This window comes from Sinocyclocheilus grahami, unplaced genomic scaffold (genome assembly GCF_001515645.1).
Source record: "Sinocyclocheilus grahami isolate Dianchi unplaced genomic scaffold, SAMN03320097.WGS_v1.1 scaffold690.1, whole genome shotgun sequence".
NCBI classification, from domain to species: Eukaryota; Metazoa; Chordata; class Actinopteri; order Cypriniformes; family Cyprinidae; genus Sinocyclocheilus; species Sinocyclocheilus grahami.
In genome coordinates, this window is record NW_015505869.1 from 701,688 (window position 1) to 719,096 (window position 17,409).

Here is a 17,409-nt window from a genome sequence, read left to right on the forward strand (position 1 = left end):
CCAATCAGAAGATGACAAAAACCATATAGTCTATAATAATTTTAGTTTAATTATACTGTTCTATTTTTTATTTGTTATTCCGAATGTGCCAAATTTGCCATTCAGCTTTATGAATGAATATGCCTGTTGTATTTCCGGCAAAGCGAGCAGAAATTCATAAATGGCCTACTCCCTCAAGTTCTTTATGAAGAACAAAGTCCATGCTTTTCTCTGCTTTCCAGCCATTCTCTTTGCCATGTCCTTTTGTCTTCGTTTTTTATTTTATTTTATTTTTTTGGACCGCCTGCCACAAAGAAAACTATTTTGTCCTCAGAATCCATATTTTTATGAATGGCGCGAAACGTAATGCTTACGTCAGAGTTTGTAAAATCATAGTAAATTCATGTCGTGTGTGACTGCCTCCGTACGATTTTCGGATTAACCCAATCGTGACTTGTGCCAGAGCTCACGACGTTCCGACCTTCAGAATCGCACCGTGTACGCCTGACTTAAGTCTAACAAATATGTGGATCCAAATATCTACAAAAATGAAATGGTGTGTAAATTCAACTTCTATTCCCTTTACACCACTACATAACGTACAGCTCGTGCAACCGGTCCATGGTTTCTAAATTATAATTTTATTTAATTTTTTTACCAAAATCTGTAACGTGGACTTCCTTCTCCTGCGCCATAGATCACGTTCACTAAAACATTTGTACAACACTATGCCTTCATCATGAAGACCCTCATGAAGAGTCACGAGTCGGACACCATGTCCAACCGCATCGTTCACATCAGCGTGCAGCTCTTCAGTAACGAGGAGCTGGCGAGACACGTCACAGAGGAGTGCCAGTTACTGGACATCATGGTCACTGTGCTCCTCTACATGATGGAGACCTGCCTTATCAAGAGCGAACTGCAAGGTAACAAAACAGACTATACTATGCTGCACCGTTTGCAAAGTTACTGGATTGCTGGCTACAAAATGTCTTAATGCCTTCAATCTGTCACAGATGAGGAGAACAATCGTCACGTGGTGGTGAACTGTGGTGAAGCGCTACTGAAGAATAACACCTACTGGCCTTTAGTTAGTGATTTTATTAATATCCTCTCGCACCAAAGTGTGGCCAAGCGCTTCCTGGAGGATCATTCTCTGCTGCTGCTCTGGATGAGTTTCGTCTCCTTTTTCCAAGGTCAATAACTGAGAGAAAATCCTGCACTCATTTTTTGTTTTAAAATTCTGTAGTGCTTTTTTTCCTTCAGTCCTATGAATGGCAAAATGCAAATGAATTAGTGTTTGCTTAATCAAGCAATGAGTTATGAGAGGCTATGCTTTGTTGTAAAATAGTTCCGGCTATTGATATTGTGAATGCACTTAGAATATGGCTTGGTCTTGAACGTCTTTATTAGATGCTAACTACATAGTAAAAAGCATTCAGGACTATTCATTTTAGAAAGGTCATTAAGGCTTGTTGATTAGAATTAAATAACTTATGTTACAGCTGAAACTTGATCTAAACGAGTCAATGATTCACTCTGATGTTATGGATTTCCTCTCTGTGCCTTTTGCTGTGTTAGGGATGAATCTGAATAAGAGAGAGCTGAATGAGCACGTGGAGTTTGAGTCTCAGACGTATTATGCAGCGTTTGCAGCTGAGCTGGAGGCCTGTGCTCAGCCCATGTGGGGTCTCCTGACACACTGCAAAGTCAAAGTGAGGCTACAGTCATCTCTGCATGCATCACACTCCAGCATCTTTTTATTTTTAAAATGCTCTCATTTAGATGCTACATACAGAGTTCTTTTTTTAGCGTTTAATCGTGTATTATTGCAGGTCTTCTAGAATTATTGTCGTAGTACAGTAGGTGCTTGTATCTTGGTTGCTTTTAGGGGCCATTCACACAGAACACATTTTTGCATTAAAGGGGTCATCGGATGCAAAATGCATTTTTACATGTTGTTTGAACATAAATGTGTGTTGACGGTGTGTGCGCACAACGACCCTATAATGATAAAGATCCACCCAATGTTTTTTTTACAATCTCCTAAAATCATTACCCCTTTCTCATATCAAGCCATTCTCAGATGCTTGTCAGTGTGAAGTCACACAGACTTAGGCCCCTCCCACGATAGTTTGATTGACAGTAGCGTTTTACCTTAGACCCGCCCTGAGTGAGCTGTCATCAGTCCGCCATTGTTTCGATGCCAGAGCGGTTGTAGACAAGAATGACTCCTAAGCGATTGAGGTGTTTTGTTGTTGGATGTAATAATGAACATAGCAGTCGTCATTTACTCCCGACATCTGAGCCGCTGAAGACGCAGTGGATTACATTTGTTTTTGAAGGGAATGCATCCTCCGATCTACCTAAATATGTCTATCTTTGCGCGAATTATTTGTGTTAGCAAGTTCCGCGGCTAAAGTAAACAGTCTTATGAGAACGGCTCGTCACCCCATGGAAGAGAGGGTCAGCAGAGCTCATTAGCATTTAAAGAGACATGCACCGAAACGGCTTGCTCTGAAAAGAGCTGTTTTTGGCAAGGTAAAAAGGGTGTTGTTTTACACTACCATTGGGAAATTTTAACCAAAGTATGTTATAGACTTTTCATTAATACCCTAAAGAATCATATCAACTTGTGGGAAATGGGCATCCGATGACCTCTTTAAAAAATGCAAGCTGTAGAAAGTGACCACTGAGTCGTGCGCAAGGTGCTGCAAAACGCATGAAACACTTGTTCAGCGATCAAACGCATCCGTCTAGTGCAAAACATCTTGTGTAATATAACTTGTTTGTTTGCTTGCTTGCTGGTTTTTATTGTATTTGTTATACTTGCATTGCTTTTGCCATAAAAATAGCCTAAGATGCTGACATGGCATTAAATAAACGTATACTACTACTACTCTGTCTAGTGCATGTTTACATTAAAAAAAATATGGAAAAGCAGCGCAGTGGAATTCATAATCGCATTCTGTGTGAACAGCCCCTTGTTAGAGGTTTTAAAGAGGCTTGTGTATGAACTAAACATGTTGTGTATTGTCAGGAAACCCAAGAGTACACTAAAACAGTGGTGCGCTACTGTCTGGAAACTCTTCAGATGTGGTTTGATGCCATTGGGTTTGTAGATGAGGTACAGTCTTGATGTTCACACTGTCAGATTGTGTCTTGATAAAGTGGAACCAGTGAGTAACTCCCCTCTCCCCCCCTTTTTCTCTCGGTCACAGCCTGCCCTCAACCAGCTGACCTTTCATTTACCTCTCCATAGATACTATGCCATGTTCCTCAGCAAGGTGAGCTTGACACACAGTCTCACACACTGCAGAAGTGGTGTTCCTGAATCGGTCTGTGTTTTTGAACAAATCGGTTGAGTGAATAATTCAGCATCTTACTCAAAGACAGCCATTTGTCACTCCTACTTGTAAAACTGAGTCATTAAAAAATCAGTGACAGTTAATCAATGATATATTGATCTTTTACTCTCAGCGAAGAGCTGCTCCAGAATCAGATTTTAAATGGGGTCCAGCAATTGGTCTGTTTGAAGCCTTTTTTTATTTTTATTTTTTAGCATGATTATAAACTGATCTGTTTTTCGTTGTTTTGCAGGGAGTGAGGTGTCAAGGTCTGGATTTAGACCGTTTGCTTCCTGATCAGGAGATGCTTATGAAGATCATGGTTCACCCTCTTCAGATACAGGTAATACACAATAAAGGGGAATAAAGAGATTAATACGAGAACAATGAACCAACGTCAAAGGCCAGACAAATTCTTCTGGTTGTCAGTTACCAGTGCTGTCCAGACTACACATATAATTTAATTAATATAATAATAAATAATTTATGCATTTAGCAGACGCTTTTATCCAAAGCGAGTTAGTGCATTCAGGCTATACATTTTTTTTACCAGTATGTGTGTTCCCTTGGAATCGAACCCAAGACCTTTTGCGCTGCTAACGCAATGCTCTACCACTGAGCCACAGGAACATATCTCATAAAAGGAGCAGATATTTGTGTGTGGGACAGATCAAAATCACTGAAAGTCTTCCCCACTATGGAGGACTGAGAGTGACAACTAAAATGAAGTTATTTTTGGAACATGACTGTGTAAAGCACATGCACTTGTGTTGTATAGAAATAACCTGTACAATAACCTGCAGAACACGTAAAACACAAAAAGATATATTTAATGGATGAAAGACAATCCTATGAATTAGGACTCCCCAGAGCTGTATACGAGTTCTGCCCTCTGATGCTATTTATGATGTAATGGTGTGCTTCTGATTTGGATCTAGATGCTAAAATGTTACAGCCATGCACAAGGCTTCATTTTGCCAGATAGTGTATTAATGCTGCTGAAGCAGAGGGCATTGTGTTGTGTAATGTTGCAGCCGTTTGTCGTAAATCTTCGCTGATGTCTCGTGTTTCACTTCTGGCATGTGACAGTGTTGTGGAGCTAATGCCACAGTGTGTGATAAGCAGATGGGACCCATGTGTTGATCTCTGTGTGTGTGTGTGTGTGTGTGTGTGTGTGTGTGTGTGTGTGTGTGATTTTGTGCAGGCTAGCCTGTCTGAGATCCATAGTAATATGTGGGTGAGAAATGGGCTGCAGATTAAAGGTCAGGCCATGACTTATGTGCAGTCTCACTTCTGTAACTCCATGATTGACCCGGACATCTACCGCACAAGGCTTCATTTTGCCAGACAGTGTATTAATGCTGCTGAAGCAGAGGGCATTGTGTTGTGTAATGTTGCAGCCGTTTGTCGTAAATCTTCGCTGATGTCTCGTGTTTCACTTCTGGCATGTGACAGTGTTGTGGAGCTAATGCCACAGTGTGTGATAAGCAGATGCGACCCATGTGTTGATCTCTGTGTGTGTGTGTGTGTGTGTGTGATTTTGTGCAGGCTAGCCTGTCTGAGATCCATAGTAATATGTGGGTGAGAAATGGGCTGCAGATTAAAGGTCAGGCCATGACTTATGTGCAGTCTCACTTCTGTAACTCCATGATTGACCCGGACATCTACCTCCTGCAGGTAACCTGCTGACGCTCTCGCTCGCTCACCTGACACTTCTGTACTGAAATAGATGTTCATCCAGGGTCCAAAATTATTTGCCACATCTGATTTAATTTTGATTATTTGGCACGTCATGCAATTATTTTGATGTAATCAATTGGCAGCCCTAATTATTTAGTATTTGCACCACTTTGTTCATATGTCAAAGCCATTTTGCCATTTTTGATTTTGTTTTGTTTGGTTTTATAAAAAGAAATGCAAAGGTCATTGTGTCACTTACAGCATCAAAACCGAGATATACATTTTTTTTTTCAGACAGCATGATTGTGTTTCTCATATTTCCATTTTCATGGCTTAATAATGTGAGGAATATTCCTTTTTCCGTAAACCTTAATTTTTTTTTATAATTCATTTAATAATTAAAGGTTAATTTTCCTTTGAGGTAAAAGTTGTTTCTAAGGCACACAGGAAACAGCAGCGGATTTTCTTCAGTAGACCGTTTGATTTAATAATTACTTCATTCATTGAGGGTTAAGGCAGTCGTTACAGACGTTATAGATATATAGTTATCTTCAAGAATCGGCTAAAACACATCTCTTCCATCTTTACTTGACCCTTTAACTCTAGCACTCTATTCTAATTCTATTCTTTAACAAAAAAAGACTTGCGCCCTTTTAGACTTGTGCTCTATTCATTTACTAACTGCGTGTTTTCTTAAAAAACAAACAAAAGAAAACGAACACTAGCTTCTCTATTTTTTTGTATTCTATCTATTTGTTTTCTTTTAATTTATTATGCAAAAAAAAGGCCTCTAACAGTAGGTTGCTCTATTCTATCTGTTTTCTTTTTATTTATTAAATAATCATACAAAAAAACCTTGCTACGTGTACTGCATTATAGCACTTGCATATTGCTCTTTTGCTGATTTTGATTGCTTCCATTGTCCTCATTTGCTAAATGACAAAATGTAAATGTTATAGTTTGTTTTTAACCATTACTGGCTCTTTGAGCCAAAAGCCCATTGCTAATATTTAACTGAGTGTTAATGGATCCTGAATGTTTCCTCCTGAGACATTAGTAATTTATCTTAAAGGGTTAGTTCACCCAAAAATACAGAGTATGTATCCAAGAGCTTTCTGACCCTGCAAGGGTACAACTTGATCAAGGCACAGAAAGGTACCAAGAACGTTGACAAAATTGTCCATGTGACATCAGTGATTTTACGAAGCTACAAGAATACTTTGTGTGTGCAAAGAAAACTATTTTCTATTTTTATTTTTCAACAATTCCTCTCCTCCACCATCCGCGGCCATTAATGAGAGTACCGTGATGCATATTTTTGTTTTCTTTAACCACTGTTGTCACATGGACTATTTTAACGATGCCATTGTTTCTGGGCCTGGGAACATTTCGGTTCACTTGCTATCTCTAGAGGGTCACAAAGCTCTTGGATTTCATCAAAAACATCTTAGGTTTTACAGATTTGATTTTCGTTTTTGGGTGAACTATCCCTTTAAGCTTAGTCATTAGGCTGCCGTTTTCAATAGAAATTTGATTGACTTATTTCAGTCTTATTTTTGGTCTTCAGGTGTGTGCGTCTAGACTGGATCCAGATTACTTCATTTCCTCAGTGTTTGAGAGGTGCGACAACGTCTCTGTCTTGGTTTGTGTGCTCACCCTCAGCGATGGCTCCTAAAAGCTTTGTGTTTGCGTCAGGTTCAAGGTGGTGGATTTGCTGACGATGGCGTCTCAGCATCAGAACGCAGTGCTGGACTCGGAGCAGGAGAGACCCATGCTGGAGGGGGCGCTGACCTTCCTGGTCATCCTGTGCAGTCTCAGAGTACACTTAGGTGCATATCTTCTCCATCGCAATAATGCTGACCAAATGCAGCTCAGTAATGACATCAACCAGAAGATTTATTAATAAAATATGCTACTTCTGATCAGTGAATCTAAGGCTTCTTACAGCTTTGGAATATACGATTACGTTCACTTCTACATGAGAGCTATTAAAAGCAATGGGACTCGCACCTGCGTTTTGAAAGCGTGTTCTATACACGTTCTGTGTGAATCGAAAGCTAGCTGACTTTCTCGTCATGCAGTGTGACCGCACAAGCTTGTCTCATGTGTAAACTCAGAGACTCGTGTCTTTCTCTCTTTGTGTGTCATTGCAGGAATGTCTGATGATGAGATTTTGAGAGCAGAGATGGTGTCGCAGTTGTGTATGAATGATCGTACCCACAGCTCCCTGCTAGATCTTGTATCCTTCCACCATGAAAACATGGTGCACTCACAGGAAGTTCAAGAAGTACTCTGCTTTGATTGTGTTTTTGCAAGCAATGGTACATCTTTGCAAATTGTACTTGGTTTTGTATCATGAGATTCAAATGATCTTAACTGAGTGTTAATGGATCCTGAATGTTTCCTCCTGAGACATTAGTAATTTATCTTAAAGGGTTAGTTCACCCAAAAATACAGAGTATGTATCCAAGAGCTTTCTGACCCTGCAAGGGTACAACTTGATCAAGGCACAGAAAGGTACCAAGAACGTTGACAAAATTGTCCATGTGACATCAGTGATTTTACGAAGCTACAAGAATACTTTGTGTGTACAAAGAAAACTATTTTCTATTTTTATTTTTCAACAATTCCTCTCCTCCACCATCCGCGGCCATTAATGAGAGTACCGTGATGCATATTTTTGTTTTCTTTAACCACTGTTGTCACATGGACTATTTTAACGATGCCATTGTTTCTGGGCCTGGGAACATTTCGGTTCACTTGCTATCTCTAGAGGGTCACAAAGCTCTTGGATTTCATCAAAAACATCTTAATTTGTGTTCCGAAGATGAACAGAGGTTTTACAGATTTGATTTTCGTTTTTGGGTGAACTATCCCTTTAAGCTTAGTCATTAGGCTGCCGTTTTCAATAGAAATTTGATTGACTTATTTCAGTCTTATTTTTGGTCTTCAGGTGTGTGCGTCTAGACTGGATCCAGATTACTTCATTTCCTCAGTGTTTGAGAGGTGCGACAACGTCTCTGTCTTGGTTTGTGTGCTCACCCTCAGCGATGGCTCCTAAAAGCTTTGTGTTTGCGTCAGGTTCAAGGTGGTGGATTTGCTGACGATGGCGTCTCAGCATCAGAACGCAGTGCTGGACTCGGAGCAGGAGAGACCCATGCTGGAGGGGGCGCTGACCTTCCTGGTCATCCTGTGCAGTCTCAGAGTACACTTAGGTGCATATCTTCTCCATCGCAATAATGCTGACCAAATGCAGCTCAGTAATGACATCAACCAGAAGATTTATTAATAAAATATGCTACTTCTGATCAGTGAATCTAAGGCTTCTTACAGCTTTGGAATATACGATTACGTTCACTTCTACATGAGAGCTATTAAAAGCAATGGGACTCGCACCTGCGTTTTGAAAGCGTGTTCTATACACGTTCTGTGTGAATCGAAAGCTAGCTGACTTTCTCGTCATGCAGTGTGACCGCACAAGCTTGTCTCATGTGTAAACTCAGAGACTCGTGTCTTTCTCTCTTTGTGTGTCATTGCAGGAATGTCTGATGATGAGATTTTGAGAGCAGAGATGGTGTCGCAGTTGTGTATGAATGATCGTACCCACAGCTCCCTGCTAGATCTTGTATCCTTCCACCATGAAAACATGGTGCACTCACAGGAAGTTCAAGAAGTACTCTGCTTTGATTGTGTTTTTGCAAGCAATGGTACATCTTTGCAAATTGTACTTGGTTTTGTATCATGAGATTCAAATGATCTTTCCCCCCCTCTCACTCTTTCAGTTAAATTAAATTGTGAAAAATCCAGAAAGAACCCCAGTCCAAAAAGAGACACTTGATCAAAATCGAGCACACGAATCATAATATAATGCAGCTATGTGAAGCATAAAGCATGCAAGTACAAACATCTGAAAGATGTGCTGTTGCTGATTTCGCATGTCAAAGTGGCGTTTCATAAATACAAAAAGTGGTTTCTAAATGGCCAGAGAAAGTGGATGACTTAAATGGTGACACATATTTTCACAGCCACACAGGCCTTCCTGTATAGCTAATGTTAAATTGTTTAATATCAGTCACATTACTGACCTCTACTGATCCAACCCTTACAAAGATCTGAGATGACCGAACACCTGAGAAGAGATTATGCCAACCCCCCAGAAGACCTCAGATGGTGCTAACCCTTGTACAGCATATAAAACTACCAAATTTTGCTTAATCGCAACATATAATCATTGCGGTTAATAGGGTTAGAAGTCTGTTTTAGTCACTCCGCCTCACGTCGTACTTAACTACGCCCCTTAGCTGTTATGAATTCACTGTAAACCACGGCTTATTGCTTTATTTGATTGTGTCATTTGTAACTAAAGGCATGCTTTTTACTGTACATTTCTGCCATAGTCGCCACTAATAACCTACTCCTAAATATAATGCAGAAACTTCAAATTTTCTGTAAAGCTGCTTTGCAAAGATTGGTATCGTGAAAAGCGCTATACAAATAAACTTGAATTGAATTGAACCTCTTTTTGGACTTAAATCAAGTATTTTGATGGCATTAGTTGGAGTTTGATGCTTGTCCTTGACTGTAGCTGTAGATCCCGGAGAATCCCAACCCTAAGAGCGGCGTGGTGCCAGGCAGCTGTAGTTTTGAGGAGATGCTGTCTGCTGTAGCTGATTTCAAAGCCCCGGTGTTTGAGCCTGGAGGATCCATGCAGCAGGGCATGTACACGCCTAAAGGTGACGCATCTTATTGTTTCGCCACGTAGACTATGATGGGCTGTTTTTCTGTATATTCACTGCTTTGTTTGAGATGTTGTGTGTACCTCTCATTACCTGCAGATGGCAATGTGACTCTATGATTGTGCTGTTCGACACATTTCTCTGCTTTAGGACAGAAGCATCTGCTCTCTAGCAATAGTTGTGTCTTTTGTTTGTGTTGCCTGTTGCAGAACGTGACCGAACAGATTTCTGTACATTTAAAATTCAGCTCTAATTTAATTTTTAAGTTAAAAAAAAAAATATATATATAATAATAATTCTAAATAAGTCTTTTAAGCTCACCAAGGCTGCATTTATTTGATCAAAATTTAGTAAAAAAATATTATTAAAACGTATTAATTGACGTTTTATTATATATATTTTTTTAAAAGTGTATTTTAAAATGTAATTCATTCATGCAGTGTCAAAGATTATTTGTTTTAGCTGCATTTACTCCAGTCTTCAATGTTGCATGATCGATCAGAAATCGTTCTTTTATGTTGATTAGACAAACAAATTGTATTTATTGACGTGTATTTCATAGTCTGGTCACTGTGACCAATGACACGAGTTTAGGTAACACGCCAACTAAATATCAGGATATTTCATGGTTGATCCATTCATTCAAAAAATTTAATCAAGAGTTATACAGTGTTTAAACGATGAGTTTATACAGGTGTTCTACTCCTTTTCTAAAACAGTTTTTATGTATGCTTATTGCTTATTGACTGTATTGTGGTCATTAAGCTTATTGCTCAGCTCTCGCCACATGGTGGCAGACTGAGGCTGTTTCAAATCTATTCTTTATTTTTTCATAACTAACACTCTGTGTGTGTGTGTGTGTGTGTGTGTGTGTGTGTGTTTTCCAGCGGAAGTCTGGGAGAAAGAGTTTGACCCTATAATGGTGATTCTACGCACCGTGTACCGCAGAGACGTGCAGTCGGCCATGGATCGATACGCAGCATTGTGAGTCTCTGAAATCCTCCAGACCTCCTCATTTTAACATTCACTTTATTATTTAAACACTATGCACCGTCTGTTTCACTTCATTTTGTGCAAATCGAGATTCCTTAAGGCATAGTTTATAAATGCACGCAAATCCGGCACAGTTTATACAGCACGTATATTCTGTGAATGTTTTGAATTTTTGTAAATTTTAGGGCAGCGATTTTCCTGTGACTAGATAAGAAATAAATGGACTATATGGAATATAGTAACGCTGGTAAACAACTGCTGTAAAACATTCAGTCTGAGGTGGAGCCTCTCTGAGATGTGCTCATTGATCATCCTGAAACCAAACTGAGAGAAGAACTCGCCTATGGAGCTGAAAATTGCTGGATTTTGTGTGCTGTTGACCTTGAGTTTGAGGGTCGCTCTGTGATAGAGGGAATTATCTTCAGGGTCACTACTTTTCTTGCTCTGAGAAAGGTGTTCGTGGAGGGACTTACACCTGAAATGGGTTTTCCCAATTAGTCATGTCACGAAGAATCAGTGCATCACACCTCAAATACAGATTCCCTCTCCAACCACAGCCTTTACACACATGACCTAATTTCCTGTTCATCTCTGCCACATGAGGATTTTCCATATGCATGGCAGTAAAAAAAAAAAGTGATTCCAGAGTTTATTGTATTCTATTGAATAATCCTCTTCTGATATTTATTTGTTTATTTTATTTGTTATATTTTACATATTTAGCCATTTTGCCTCAAGCTTGTATTTTTTTTTTTTTAAATCAACGTAAAACTGAAATTGATATTCATAATACTTTTTCCCTGTGTCTTTCAATTTGATTACACATAACTTAATTTCTGAACTTATTTGCGTTGTTTTCTTTGTATGTATGGTTACTTGGGTTGTTACGGACATCTGGTGAAAATTTCATGTCAACAGCACCTTTAGAAATATATTTACTGAGAAAAATGGTGACGTGTTCAATACTTGCTTTACCCGCTATATGTATGTGTGTGTGTGTGTGTGTGCACTATTTATTTATTTATTTATTTACAAATATGGAATGTTGGAAAAAATGCAAAGATAAGCTACTCTTGCCAGTAGGTGGCAGCAAGTCTTAATGAAGTCTTAATGAGTGAGTTATTGAGGCATTCATTCAAAAGATTCCGGCTGATTCATTCAAGAATTAAACGAATGGCTTTATGAATGGACCACTGAATCAATGACTCAAATGATTAATTCAAAAACGTTGAATCATTCAGTAAGAAAACACCGCTGTGTCGTGCAGAGATGCGCGACTGTTTTGACTGTTTTGCTGCGATTTTTGTTTTGAACTATTTTCGTTAACCAAATTGAGCAAAAACGGTCAACATTGACAATATTGTACTAAAATGTATATTAACTACTCGTTTGAACTCTTGTATAAAATAAATGTCAAATTTGCCATCGTGGTTTTCAGGGAAAACTTCAGTCTCTTGGTCATATCATGTTGCTTAACTAGGGTATTTGTTACAAATATAAAAACTAAGTTACATTTTTACCGTTTCTTATGTGTGCAGTTGCGTTCATTTGTTTTGATTTCTCCACAAGATTGTTTCACACACAGACAGACTGCATGAGCCTCAACTGGCGCGACCTTGTTACTGTTGATTAGCCATGATCAATTATTAGGGCTAGGTTTCACAATTCGATTCGATTCTCATTCACAAGCTTTCGATTCGATTTCGATTCAGTATCGATTATTTTGGATATGTATCAGGTACAGTACATGCCAAATTTTCTCAAGGAAAAAAAAATATCTCGACTAATGCTGTAAAATATACATGAGAGTCAGTTGGTACTACATTAAAATATTGAAGGTTAAAATTGACTGATTTGTGCTGTACAACTGCTTAAATGACACTTAATTAAGTTTTTATAATAATTAAATTACAATTACTTCAGTTAAAGGGGTCCTATTATGCTCTTTTACAAAGTCTTGATTTTGTTTTGGTGGTGTACTAGAACATGCTCTCATGCTTGGTGGTTCGAAAAACACATTATTTTTTTAGGTATTACAATACCTAAAATCACGTCTCGCACACTTAAATGCCCTTTGTATGGAACATATACTCTCCCTTCAAACTGGAATCATGGAGGAATATCCGGTAATGTCCCCTTCGCAGGGCACTTACAGTCAAATATAGCAAACGTATGAAGCAATAAGAGAAACATACAAAATGTGCAGAGCGGGGGTACGCGAGGACTGGAATTGAGAACCGCTGTTCTAGACATGCCAAAAATTTGAGGCTACAGCGCAGCTGCTCTTCTTGGTTTTCTCTGACGCACTAACTCTGCAGCAGCACTTCTTCTTCATCGTCTCGTCTGATGCACTCACTCAACCAAGCGTTCTAACCACAGCCTCGCCCCTCCCCACCCCCCAACCATTCACATTTCTGTAGGCGTGTAGGCAATTATTTGTAATGATATTCTGATGAGCCGCTTTGTGACATCACCAAACGCTGTAGTCCAAACGAGCCGTTTGCTGTAGTTCTTGAAAATTGATTTAAAAAAAAAACTAAATATCTCCCTTTGGAGTGGACTTTGAGATTTTGTAACTTTCTAGATATTTTTTTTATGCCCAAACATACACGCTACACACTGACTAAAATTAAAAAAGTGAAAAAGCATAATAGGACCCCTTTAAATTTTTTAAATATACACATTTCAATAGTGGCTGCCATAATAACTTGATGGATTTATTCAAACATAAAACATTAAAGAATGGTAAACAATTATAATGAATGTTATATGGTGCATATATTTAGCAAAATTATCCTCTCTAAAGTTTAGTTTTCTGGCTGACTGAGTTTATGGTCACCGAATATGTTTTTCTGAGGTAAATGTGATGTTACGTGACATTGTTTACAAGCCGTCATATTGACGTCTTTGCGCAGCTGAAACACTGATTGAGCAATTACATGAGACAGGATACGGATTGTAAAGTTGTACTCTTTCTTTTAACTTGCCTTCGGATGTTTAGTCATGTTTATTTTGTGCTGAAACTGGTATTAATGTGGAGGAGATGATCAGTTCACGTGCGCCTCTGTTGAACTGAGGTGCTTCAGCGATCTGTCACTCATCATTAAACCGCACCAAAACGGCATTTATTGTTTGAATACTGCAATACAATGGACATAAATTGAAATCTGAGACTTTTTCATATTAAAAGTATCAACGCACAATGCTTATTGCATTTTATTGGATGGGAAGTGCGCTTCAATATTCCATCCATTGACTGAAAACAGGCTAGACATCGATTCTTGGGATTTAAGAATCGATATCGTTCCGTAAAAATGAGAATCGATTAAAATCAAGATATCGATATTTTTTTTTTACCCAACACTGTCAATTATCATTTAAACCAAATATAATAAAATCTGAGTCATTCTCGCCAAAATTGTAATTAATACGGTCGGGCAAGTAAAATGCCCTTTCACTTGCCCCTTCAAAAAATCTATTTGTCCCACACAAGCATTAATGTCGAGCTCTGTTACTGTAGGCTATACAACATTCATGTGTTAATGTCAAGCCCTGGCATAATGACAGTCATGACCTTAGTAATGACGGCTAAAATAGAAGTTATTTGTCTTTGTCATCTTTACTTTAAAAGCGTATTCCGGTCTCCGTAAACTCAGCGGCCTGGTTAAATGATAGTTTTGCAATAGCTGCAAAATCAACATGAAATCCGTAAGTGTTAGAAAGAAAGAAAGATGTCATGTGCTGTAAGTGGTTTTCAGTGGAACATGCTGTATATGTTCATGTCAGTTTGTGAATGTTTTGGTTGTGCTTGTGTCCGGCCGCTGGATGATGGATTACCTGTCAAGAGGGCTATATATTTTATATCCCTCGTTCCTTTCGATGCTAATGGAGTCGGTGATGTCTTTAAAGCAGGGCAGCTGTGTTCAAGTCTGATAAAGCTAGAGCAACTTTTGTTGTTTGCAGTTGTTGTGTGTGTTTGAATTTGATCAGCGGCATTCATGTCTTCTGTGGCTTTACCTCCATAATATCAGCTGTGCATTGTAACATGGTTTATACATGTCTGTACTTTGACTAATATAACAATTCTTAGTCTCTAATTTTGTGAATCACTGGAATCATACACTTACAAAGTGTGTCATACTGTACTTTACATCCTTAAACACAATATGGATCAAAAGCCCAAACATATTGGGAATGTACTGGTCAACCTTTTCCGTATAATGGGAAGTGAATGCGGACTCGTCTTTGTTGAATTCTAAGTTGACAAAAGCAAATTTGCTTGATGTTTACCTGCACAGTAGTTTTTAAGTAAAGGTTAACATCAATGTAAAATGTTGATGTTACTGATGTCTCAAAAAATTTGACATCTACCGAAGAGGTCAGTGAGTAAGGCCTTCAATTTGGGTCTTTTCCTCGCACAAGGTATTGTATGACTTCAGAAGACAAGTTATGGACAAGGTTTATAATTCCTTGATGGTGCTGGCATTTTGGAGATCATTTACATCACATTGAAAAGAGCAGCTAGGACAGTCTGCTAAATATCTCCTTTTGTATTCTATGAAAAAAAATGTGTGCAGCAGGCGCAATGATATTACGCAGCGCCTGAAAATAGTCCCCAGCTAGGTAACTGCGTAATATCATTGCGCCTGCTGCACCCATGGTACGGCAGCAAAGTTCCTTGATTATTACGCCGGAATGAGAGTATAGTTCCTAGTAGGGCTGTGAGATTTGGGCGAAAATATCAAAATGCGAATTTATTTATTTTTTATTTGCAAAGTCGAGCTTCAGCTCAGTATTGTCAATAATGTGCAGCACAGTATGGGTATCATTACCCTGCTGAAAAAAACAATAGAAACCATCACAGAAATTCTTATAGTTTCCATTAAACCGTTACAAAATTCCTTTTTGTTTTGGGCATTATTCCAAAAGGAATTACTGTTGTTCTATTGGTTGCCATCTGCCAGATTACATCCCACCAATACAATCCATCAAATAGACACCATTATAGTTTACATTAAAACCAAACAAATTCCCATTATAACCCTGAAATCCATTAAATGTTTTGTGTTTTGGGAGGGGGTCTATTTTTTTTTGTTTTTTGTTTTTTTTTCAGCAGGCAAGATTATAATGGTATAACTACTTTTACAGAATTAACTTAATTACTGAATTTCGCTGAATTTTATAAATGAAGAACTGCATTTCTTAATTACTGAATTTCGCTTTTTTTATAAATGAAGAACTGCATTTCTTAAGTCAATTATTAAAGTATTACATATGTTACATAGGCTGATTTATTCATTTTTAAGTATTTGGGATTTTAAGAACAAGTGGAAAATGTGCTGAATGTTTCATTTCATCCAAGTGAAATTAGCAAGCAGTTAGACTGAATTTACATTCGTTTTAAACACTGAGTCAGGCGCGAGTCGACACAGGTTGCGTGTGTGTGTGTGTGTCAAGCCTCGTCCATACTGCCAGATGCGCTCGTGGAGACTTGCGGGGCCGCGCGAGTATAAACGAGCATTACGAGACAGGCTGCATGAGTGTGGCAAGCATGAACGGCTCGTCCGTGACGCGGGATTCGCGCCGCGTGGGGCCGAGAGGAGCGAGTATGAGAAGCATTCACAGACACAGGCTGTGTGTGCGCTCTTCTGAATTGGGAATAGCCAACATGCATTATAAACTTATTTCAAATTAATCTGTTGGGGAGATAAAATGTGTAAGATAACGTTCACGTACTAACAAAAGCATCTAAGAATGTATCTTTTATTCTCCAGTACTGAAAACAGAACCGATAAGGGAGCTCTTGATATGCGCTGTGACGCAGCTCTTGCAAATTACCTTTTTTGTTCGCTGTCTGTCATTTCGAAGCTGAAGTTGCATACGTTTTTTTTTTGTTTTATTTTGCCTAACTATCGATCTGACCCACTCGGTCTCTCTCCCGTCCCACTTTTTTTTTTAATGGTGGGTGTTTACGCAGTTGGCTAGAGCAGTGCTGATTGGGGAGAACGGAGGTGCGCTTGCTCTTGCCCAGGACAAGTAAGACTGCAACTCAAGGCTGGCAGTCATGCATATCCTCTGGAACAGAGTAGTATCGCGTCCACATCGCAGGCTTTGCGATTAGCAAATCGCAACGTCTCAAATCGCGATTTCGATTTGGATTCGAAAACGATAAAACTCAACTGTTTAACTCTAGAGAGTTGGAAAATGAGCCTATTTTCAAAAATAGTGGAGTGTTCCTTTAATGTTGCGTTTCAGGATTACACTTAAAAATACCCAAAATTATTTGTTTTATAATTTGATTTTTTTTAACATTAGTATGGAAACTATGCTAAAGCCATTTGCATTGTTTAATGATTGTCTAATAAGTACTTTTGCCTTTTGCAGTTTGAAACAGTCAGGCGTTCATACGGGGAACCCCTGGCCGCCCTATAAGGAGAGGACCCCTCTGCACCCCTGCTATAAAGGACTGGTGCGCCTTCTGCACTGCAAAACACTACATATCGTCATCTTTACACTGCTGTACAAGGTGAAACTTATCACTTATCATTTTTCATTTTAAATGCAGATGTCTGGTCATCTAGTAGAAGTAAATAAATGGTTTTCCCATTGTCTTTTCACCTTTGTTAACTTTTTTTTTATGTTTGTTTAGATCTGGATGGATCATCAGAACATGT

General features: G+C 38.7%; 1 protein-coding gene across 1 annotated transcript in view; it reads left to right on the forward strand.

Annotated features, from left to right (window-relative positions):
- The window catches only part of LOC107559535 (E3 ubiquitin-protein ligase UBR3-like), a 33,916-nt gene that overhangs the window by 15,407 nt on the left and 1,100 nt on the right, over positions 1–17,409 (forward strand). The window contains exons 8-21 of the mRNA XM_016243392.1: positions 677–905; positions 996–1,175; positions 1,561–1,694; positions 3,020–3,106; positions 3,201–3,266; positions 3,580–3,669; positions 4,875–5,003; positions 6,574–6,626; positions 6,702–6,835; positions 7,160–7,245; positions 9,598–9,739; positions 10,630–10,726; positions 17,120–17,261; positions 17,385–17,407. Of these exons, the coding sequence (XP_016098878.1) occupies positions 677–905; positions 996–1,175; positions 1,561–1,694; positions 3,020–3,106; positions 3,201–3,266; positions 3,580–3,669; positions 4,875–5,003; positions 6,574–6,626; positions 6,702–6,835; positions 7,160–7,245; positions 9,598–9,739; positions 10,630–10,726; positions 17,120–17,261; positions 17,385–17,407 (1,592 nt within the window). The remainder of the gene's footprint in view (positions 1–676; positions 906–995; positions 1,176–1,560; positions 1,695–3,019; positions 3,107–3,200; positions 3,267–3,579; positions 3,670–4,874; positions 5,004–6,573; positions 6,627–6,701; positions 6,836–7,159; positions 7,246–9,597; positions 9,740–10,629; positions 10,727–17,119; positions 17,262–17,384; positions 17,408–17,409) is intronic.